The 9,458-nt window shown below is 53.5% G+C and overlaps 1 protein-coding gene across 1 annotated transcript in view; it reads right to left on the reverse strand.

The window, feature by feature from the left end:
• Window positions 1–5,302, reverse strand: part of Vangl2 (VANGL planar cell polarity protein 2) — a 14,868-nt gene extending 9,566 nt beyond the window's left edge. Inside the window, exons 1-5 of the mRNA XM_048810232.1 lie at window positions 4,961–5,302; window positions 4,713–4,833; window positions 1,453–2,060; window positions 578–714; window positions 8–79 (exon numbers count right to left, since the gene is read on the reverse strand). Coding sequence (XP_048666189.1) covers window positions 8–79; window positions 578–714; window positions 1,453–2,060; window positions 4,713–4,833; window positions 4,961–5,031 — 1,009 coding nt within the window. The 5' untranslated portion in view covers window positions 5,032–5,302. The remainder of the gene's footprint in view (window positions 1–7; window positions 80–577; window positions 715–1,452; window positions 2,061–4,712; window positions 4,834–4,960) is intronic.
• Window positions 5,303–9,458: the final 4,156 nt, after the last annotated feature.

A 9,458-nucleotide genomic window follows, 5' to 3' on the forward strand; every position in this document is an offset into this window, starting at 1 on the left:
TTGTGGCTGTTGTCCCGCCGCCGGGCCGCCGCTGCGATCGCAGCCCGAGACTGGCCCGTGGAGTTGTTGGTGCTGTTTTCTGCACAGGATCAGGATAGAGACGACGGTCACATCAGAGTGTGGCCTCTTTCCCCACTCCAGGAGCTCTGGAGACACAGCCCCCGTTGTGTTTAGAGGAAGCTCTTCCCCCCACCCAGCAATACCACCCATTCCCTGTCCTCCTGGCCGCCTCTGGAGAGGCTGGGGAAAAACAACCAGGAAGGCACCGGAAGGGCAGAAGTCCTGCCCATGCGCCTCCTGGGCTCAGGTGAGCCAAAGGGCTGAGACCAGAGCCGATAAGCAGACACAGGGGAGGCAGATTGGGGAGACACACCGTAGCATAAAGGGGGAGCAAGTAGAATCAGCAACTAGGACCAGCCACCTGAAGTCAAGGAAAATGACAGGACAGAAGGGGCTGGGACATGGGCTGGAGAAAGGAAAAGGGAAGGAGAAGGGAGTGAGAGAGGAGAGAGAGAGGAAGCCACGTGGAGTCCTGCTTAGAAGAGGCCGGGAGGGGCGGAGGAGCAGGGCCGCTCACCCTCTCCGAGAGAATACACCTTGAAGCCAGACACTTTCTTGGCCAGGACGGACTTGGGCAGGTTGAGGAGGGCAGGGTTGTAGACAGGGAAGTCATGGTAATACTTCTCCAGGATCCACACTGCCACGCGCTGGATGCTGTGGGGGAGAGGGCAGGACGGGGAGGGAGAAGGGGCAGACAGGGGTACAGGGAAAGGCACACATCAGGGCAGGTTGGCAGGGCAGGAGGGGACATGACGGAGACAAGCTGCTTCCAGGAAGCCTGGCTCAAGCCTGACGTCTACTTACCAGGCTCCCAACCACTCCCAGAGCTGGGTCACTCGCTCCTCCCTGCCATGCTGAAGCTTGGGGGAGAAAGGGCGCTGGGCCTGAGTTCCCAGCCAAGGGTGCCCTCGGCTTCCTCCTGCATCTTCCCAAGGAGGTTCTGATACTCTACTGCCTAGGGGCACGGGGAGCACCCTACCAATAAATCTGGTGGATCGAGATGACTTATCCTCCCACTTAACCTCCATCACTCTTCCTCTGAGGGTCCCTTCTCTAGCCAGGGTCAGCTTCTTGTGCCTCTAGGAAAGGTGATGTTCATGACCCAGGGGATGTGCCCTGGATCGATCCTCCCCTAAGATTCCTCATCTCCGATTGCCTGATTGGTCCCAACTCAGTGACTGTCCCCGGCACCTGGCCTACAGCACTGCACGTGACCTTCCCATTAAGCAACAAACACGTTGAAAACCTACTATGTGCCAAAGTCCTCAACTCCTTCCACCTCGCCCTGCCAACCCATCACTTCTGGCCTCCCCACCACCACCCCTGGAACCCCCTCCTTCCCCACCCTCCTTCCTCCGTGTGCACATCTCGCCCACTCCCAAGCACTCGTACCTGAGATGGCCAACGTTGTAGAAGCGGCTGGCCCCGTCGGTGGAGCGCACGACCTTGAGCGTGAACTGGGGCTGGAGCTGCCGCAGCTCCAGCAGGACCACGGCCAAGTAGTGCACGAAGAGCAGGGCGTCCACCAGTGACACCGCGAACTGCACCACGCCCTGGTAGCTGCGCTCCCGGGCGTCCAGGATGCGCACACCGTAGAAGAGCCAGTAGGAGGCCACGAGCAGGAAGACGAGCACCATGAGCAGGGCGCGCAGCACGAAGACCCGGGGCAGCGAGGCCTTGGGCCGGCGGAAGAACAGAGCCCAGCTGCCCAGCAGCAGGATGAGCAGCTTGAAGGCCACTGAAATGAAGAGGCCCTCGCAGGCCGTCCCGCACGGCTCCAGCTCATCCCGCCACAGCAGTGGGGGTAGCAGCAGGAAAGCCAGCGGGGTGAGGAAGGAGAGCAGCGCCAGAGTGGCCCCTGCAGCCACACCCAGGTGACGGGAGCAGTCCAGTGGAACACTGTCCTCCATGTCCTTGGCGATTCGTGTGAGGTCATCGTGGGAGATGCTGTGCTCCGAGGTACCCGTGACTACCGTGGTGGTTTCTCCCCAGTTGTCGTCCTGTAGACAGGAGGGGGCAGGTGGGCAGGGGGATTAAAGGACAGGGAGAGGAGGTGGAGAAGGGAAAAGAGGAGACAGAGCAGAGTCAGCAACACATGGGAAAGGAGAGGCAGAAAGAAGAGGGGGAAACTGATAAGGATGCAACCGTCATCTGGGCAGAGACACCCATGATCCCAGATACTCAGGAGGCTGAGGCAGGAGGGTAGCAAGTACAAGGCCAGTCCAGGAAATTTAGTGAGACCCTGACTCAAAAAAATAAAAAGAGCTGTGGATGTAACTCAGTGGCCCCTCGGTTCCATCCCTACAAAGTATTCATTGAGCTCTCCTGTGCAGCCAAGGCTGGCTTCCGCAGACACTGAACTCTAAGAGCTGGGCTCTCGGGAAGCTGTACACCAATCAGTGGGAGAGAAAACACTGCCCACGCAGCAGAGACCCTCAGAGCACGAGGCCCGGGACAAATGTCAAGGGAGCTGCTCAGGCAGAGACAAGGATTTCAGGCCAGACTCGCCAAACAAAACAGTCAGGCTTCCAAGGAATGATGGGACCTGAAGTGATCCCTGGCAGTGGGTGATATGAAAATGTTGGACTGAATTAAATAAAAGTGGGTCTGCGGTTCCCAGCCCCAGTTGCACACATTAGAATCACCCAGGGAGCCTGGAAAAGATACCAATTAGAGCAGGGTGAAATGTGCTTGTCAACTTTTTTTTTATAAAGAGCTCCCCAGATAATTCTAATGTTCATCGGAGATTGAGAATCTCAGAACTAACTGATCTCTAAGGGTCGGCTCTCAGAATGTGCTCTGTGGACTGGAAGTGTGGACATCACCGGGGAGCTTGTTAGAAATGCAGATCTGCGGGCCTAGCCCACATCCACTGAAGCAGAACTGGCGTTTAACAAGATCCCCGTGAATCTCTCAAACGTTAAAGTTGTACAAGTCCCGCCTCTGAGCCCCTTCCAGTTTGGGCAGCTTTCCATACTATCGGGCAGAAGCTGAGGGGGAGCAGAAACCTCCAGGATAGCAAGAGCTGGGGACCCAAGTGTAGGAGCAGAGCACAGCATGGCCAAGAAGGTGAGGCCCAGAGCAGCAGGAGGGGCTTGTTGAGGTCATTCCAAGCTACAAGCCCTCCTCCAGGCACGGGGAGCGACTGAAGATTTCTGATTAAGGCAGTGGCCTGACAAAAGTAGTGCAGAAGATACCAGAGAGAAGAGGGGGATGGTGAACAACCAGGACAGAGCATGGAGGGCACGTGCAGACTTGGGATCACTGTAGGTCTCTGTGGAGAAGTTCTGCTGGGCCATCTGAATGCCCACAGCACATGGACTGCCTGATCCTGGAAGCCAAGGGTAGACAGGCTAAGGTCCCCAGATGCCCTTCTAAGTATGCTCTGCTCAAGCTGTTTCTCTGCAGTGGCTGGAGCCCGTCCCATAGAGGAGTCCCATAGATCAGCAGGATCTTCAGAGCCCACAACCTTCACTCCTGAGACCGCCTGGATCCTGACACCCACGGGATTCAGAACATAGGATTCCCCTCTGGAGGTGGGGAATGTAGCAGACCAACTGGCAGGCCAGTGGTTAGAGACAATGAGGAATATCCTCTCCCAAGGATGGGGGAAGACTCTGATCTGGAAATAAAAAGTAGACACACTGACTGCTTTCAGCTCAAGGAACTGGGTCTACTCCTGACCCAATGACCCCTAAACATACTGCCTTCCTTCTCGAGGACCAAGGGCTTGGGAACTCCTCTTCAATGACCCAGATCATGTCTCAGGGTCACTTTAAGAACCCAGGAAGCCAAGTCCTAGGGAGAAGGCACTGGGAAAGAGGGAGAAAGTATATTTTCTTCAGATATTGATCTGCTCCCAAGACCCAGGAATTTCCAATGTCAGCCATAGAGATTTCTTCTAAGGAATATGGAGCTGGAGTCTCCAGCCCTGTAAGATGCTCCCAAGAAGAAAGAACACGAGGAATGAAACTTAAGAAACTTCACCTGTCATCTCAAATCCTGCCCCTGTTGTATGCCAGGGCTGGGTTTTGCCCTCTGTGCTCCCTACAGAGGAGCACAGTAGGCCACCGCGGTTAGAACAAGGGCAAGTGCTTACCCTGTCCTGTGGAACTCTCTTCACCTGGCTCATCCACTCAGCCTCATTTCTCCCTCCCGCTTTTGGGCCACACCTCCACTCCCCAGGACCTAGGTGAGTCTGAGCAGCAAGCTGACACCAGAGGGCGCAAGAGTACAGAGACCAGAGGAGTCTGACACCTAAAGGCTCAAGGAAAACCCAAGGTAGCACCCCCTGTCCAGGGCCACCCTCCACCAACACTCTCCTAATCTAGACTCCAATCAGCTTAAGTGGCTGGCATCAGTTCAAAAGGAGCCCAAGGGGCAGTCCCCATCACCCAGCCAGGTCATTCCTGTCTCTCAAGATACAAAAGAGGCCGCTGCCTCCAAAGGATTTCCACTCCAGTTTCCTGAATTCTACTGCAACAGTCCTACCTTGGGACACTAAGCCACAGAAGTATAACAAGATAGCCTTCCTGACTCAGCCTCTGTCTGAAGACACCGGGTTTCTGGTAGAACCTGCTAGAACCTCTTGTTTCTCCAAGGGGCAACCTGAAAACATTCAGACTGGACCGCTTCATCTCCCTGATGCTCACCCGCTCATCCCCCCGCGTAGACTCATTGTCCAGCAAGGGCTCTCCTGGAGCCTGAATTGTGACCGACTTGTCCCCACGGCTCCCATCTCGGCTCTTCGAGCGGTGTCGGTCCCGACGGTCCCTGCAGCAGGAAGCCAGAGTTACAGGCACAGAAAGTCAAGAGGGTCAGCTTCTTACCAGCATGCCCCCACACTGGCACGTGCCCACCTCTCAATGGCCCCAGCCCTCACTCCCGTGCGCATACCCACCTGTGCTTGCGGGAGCTGCGGGAGTGGCCCGACTTGTAGGAGTAGCCCGAGTACTGGGACTCGGTGTCCATGGCGTCGGAACGCCGCGCCTTGTAGCGCTCCAGGGCCGCAGGCTGGGGCCTTTTGGGGGGCCCCACAGCCACCTCCTTCAGCACCGGCTTCTTCAGGCCAAGAGGCACCTTTAGGAAGTCAACCGTCACCCTGAGGGACTCTATTTTGCTGGAAGGGTGGGCTTTTCTCAGAGAAAATCAAGCGGCGCTCCTGAAGAGGGGAACAGGGGGTTGGTGGGTCAGGACGGAGAGCAAGACCATCCCCAAACGGCAGCCACAGGAAGCTCGGATAAGCCCAGCAATGGCCCAGAATACATCCCCCCCACGGTCCAGCTCCATCCAACAAGCTCAGTTCCTCCTGCCCTGCCTGCCAGGAAGAGCCCCCCACCCCCAACTGTGCCAGGCTCAGGGATGGGGGGAAATGCCAGCAGCAAGGGAGCCGCATGCAGTGGCGCTCGTCTGCAATCCCAGTGACTCAGGAGGCTGACACAGGAGGATTGCAAAGTCAAGGCCGGCCTGTGGAACTTAGCAAGAACCTCAGCAATTTAGCAAGACCCTGTCTCGAAAATAAAAGGCTGGGGATGTGGCTCACTGGGAGAAAAACCCCTGAGTTTAATCCCCAGAACCGAAACAAGAAAACAGAAACAAAAGAAAGGAAAAAGGAACTGGCATCTATTATAGAGAGGCTACCCGGGGCCTCTCCCTCCTCCTTGCTCTACTCACAATTTCTGAGTGTGTCCACAAGGGACTGTCTACGGCTGCTCCTCTTAGTAGCAGCAGCACCTACTTCAAAGGTACGGTTACTCTCCAGCACAGGCTGAGTGCTCTCCTTGAGGCTGTGTGTGTGTGTGTGTGTGTGTGTGTGTGTTGGGGGGGGGGAGTCATCACCATGTACCAGGAGGAATGGGAGTCAAAGACTCGTAGAGGGGCTGGGGGTATAGCTCAATGGTACAACACTTGCCCAGTGTGTGTTAGGCCCTAGGTTTAAGTCTCCGAACCAAAAAAAGAAAAAGAAAAAATGAGTAGAAACCATTGTCCAAAAGCCTAAAGTCCTGGAATAGGCAAGACGTAAGTTTATCTGTCCATTTACGGGCTGAGGGGTAGACTCTCCACCTGCACTTCACCTTCTAACTCTGCAGGAAGGGGTTACCATTCCTCCTTTCTTCCCCAAGTCCTACTCATCATCCTTAACGCACTCGCCAGAGCCCTAGCTACCCCAGCCCCCAATGGCGTCTTCCTCTCTGACCTCACTTCCAACTAATTTTCCTAACTGACCCTAGTTAACAGTCAATATCATCCCCGAGCACTTATTTCCTTTCTTCATCCACTGATTCACCAAACCTGTTTTAAGCACCTTCTGTATGCTATATATGAACTATATACTTTGCTAGGCCCGGGGTATACAGTGGTCTAACAGAGCCTGAGCTCACGGTCTAGGGATAAGAAGTGCCCTACCCAAGTAAGCAGGTAAATGTAAGCCACCATATCAGCATATTGGGAGGAAAAGAAGAGAGACAACTACATGGAGCTACTTTAAACCGAGAAGACCCGTCATCCCAGGCACTCTGGAGGCGAAGGCGGAAGGATCACAAGGTTGAGGCCAGCCTAGGCAACTCACTCAGACCTGTCTCAATTAAAATTTTTTAAAGGGTTGGGGGTGTAGTTCAGGGGTAGAGCTCTTGCCCGAGGAGTAAAAGGAGGAAGGGAAAGAGCACAGGGCAGAGGAATCCTGGGCAGGAAGGCTGAAATCAGGGAAGAGCTATGTGCATTTAAAGAACAAAAGAGGCCAACGGAGCCAGAGCTGACGTCAGGAGAGGGTTATGGAGGCCGGACAGCCAAGTGGAGAGCCCAGGTTTACTCTAAGGCAACAGGAAGCTCTGCAGACGGGATGGAAAGAGGGAAAAGTAGAAATAGGGAGACCAGTAAGGAGGTACTGTGGGAGTGAAGACTTGGCCACGGGTAAAGCACCAAAGAGGGACAAATGTCACGTCTGAGACACAGGTTGGTGATAGAATCCACAGGACCTGAGGAAGGACCTAATGACAGAGAGGGGAGAATCAAGAACTCCTGGCCTGAGCTAGGAGAAGATGATCATGCCACAAATCTTGGAGGAAAGAGTAAAAAGCAAGCCAGTCTGGGGAGGAGGGAGGTAAGCTGTTTCCCACATGCAAAGCTCATGGCTGCAAGGCAGCTGAGCAGAAGAGAAGCTGGACTCTGAGGACAGTCTGAGCTAGAGGCACAGACCACACGCAGAGCCACCAGAAGGAAGAGAGTCCCTCACAGAGAGGACCGCGTAAGGGCCCAGAGAACTCCACACTGCATATGTGTCCAGAAATGGGGCTGAGAAGGCCAGACCAGAGGAGCTGGAAGAGTCTCAAGGGGTCTCAAGGAAGCCAAGAACACAACACGGTTTCAAGGGGGGAATAAAGTCAACCAGGTCAAATGCGGCTGAAAAACCAATTAAGGGCTAAAGAGGATTTACTCTGTATAGCTAGCTTTTCTCCAGCTACTCTAGGCCATCAGCAACCTGAAAATGAGAAAGTAACTGAGACCATGCAGTAAAGGAATATGCCTGCCCACTGTCAGGGAAACTGTGACTGCAGGGAGATAAAGTCAGTGTGAAATCCAGTCATTTATCCTCCTCCCAGAGTTATGTGGAGGTAATCCATAGGCTAGTGAGGCTTGACAATATTCCCATGTCAAAGCCAGTGCGTGACAGGGACATATTTAGGAGACAAAGACATAACACCTCAAGCAAACTCTGAACCTCTCTAAAACCCTTTGCCACAGATAGGGCCCACGTTTATCCCGCTCTCTACAAATTACATGTTGGGCTCTTCTCTCCTGAGAACCCATTCTACCGGTTTAGACGTCTCACCTGCACCACTTTTGATGTGGTTTCAGCCCATTCTTTCTAGTCCTCTTAAAAAATGAACTTTTCCAGGAGGCTCAAAGACAATAAGTGGATTGAGGATAGCAAAGTAGAGAGGAAAAGGATTAATAGTACAGACAGACACTAGACCCCACACCCTCCATCTTTTCACCCTCACTCTGAATACCCTTGTCTGCCAGAGCTAACAGGAGAAAGAACTTGGGTTTTGCAAAGATTTGGGTTCAAAACCTAACTCTCCCACTGACTAGTTGTGTGATTATGAGCAAGTTACTTAACTTCTCTGTGCTTGGTAGCCTCACTGGTAAAACAGAGAAGGTGATGGATGACACCTACTTCAGGGCGAGGGGTTGCGGGTGTGACTCAGTGGTAGAGTGCTCACCTAGCATGCACGAGGCACTGAGATCGATCCTCAGCACCACATAAATATAAAATAAAGATACTGTGTCCACTTAAAACTAAAAAATAAATATTAAAAAAAATAAAAAGACTCACAGGGACAAAATAAGTAGTTTCATAAACTGTGTAGCTAGCAGTCAGTTAAGCAATTTAAAAGCTCTAACTCTGGCCCAGCACAGTAGTACAAGCCAGTAAGACCAATGACTAAGGCAAGAGGATTGAAAGTTCAAGGCCAGTCTGGGCAACTTAGCAAGACACTGTCTCAAAATATAAAATAAAGAGGAGTAGGGATGTAGTTCAATGGTAAAGCAACACTGGGTTCAGTTCCCAGTACCAAAAAAAAAAAAAAAAAAAAACCACTCAAGCTCCAGGATCACTTCAACTCCAATCCCCAGACGCTTTCTCTGAGACTAGGGAAAGGAGAGGTATAAATAAATCTTGCTATTTGTACGACCAAATAAAGAAAGCACACACCCCAACCAGAACCGCCACTTCAAACACACCCAGAGGTAAGTTGATGCCACCGTGTTTCCCCTGCAGATAAACTTCAAGCCAGACAAGGGTGCCAGTGCCCTCCCAGCTCTTTGTTCTGAGTCGCTCAGCCTGCAGCTCTCTACCTTCCTCCCCAGCTACTTATCCAAGACCCAACACAAATCCCGCATCCTTAGCCCGCCAACCCAACTTCTGAGACCCTGGCCTGCTGGCCTTTGGAGCATTCTAGAGAACTAACCCACTCGAGCGTCGGAGAGGCTGGGGAAGGATGGGAGGTGAGCAAAGGGAAGGGCAGAGGTTCCCTTTATTTAATCAGTCTCAGGAATCAGAGGTTTGGAGGGTCTCCCGGGTGGGCAATGTTCCCAGGGAAGAGAGTGGGGGAGGGGACCGCTGGATGAGATCAACAAGTGGAAATGTCAGAGGGACTAGAGAGCGAGCGAGCGCGGGAGGAGAGCGCGGGAGAGAAGTCCCCGACTTGGCGCGGGGTGGGGAGCCGCCCTGGGCTGGGGGTGGGAGGCTGTAAAAAGAAATCCGTCCCCTTGCTTCTCACCTCACCCCCCACTCCCAAGACACAAAATGCGCACTCAGTCCCTGCTCAAGCCAGCCAGGGATTATCTGGGGTTAAAAAGAGGCCAGAGAGGAGAGAGCCAAGAGAAGAGAGCCCAGG

This window comes from Marmota marmota, unplaced genomic scaffold (assembly GCF_001458135.2).
Source record: "Marmota marmota marmota unplaced genomic scaffold, marMar, whole genome shotgun sequence".
NCBI classification, from domain to species: domain Eukaryota; kingdom Metazoa; phylum Chordata; class Mammalia; order Rodentia; family Sciuridae; genus Marmota; species Marmota marmota.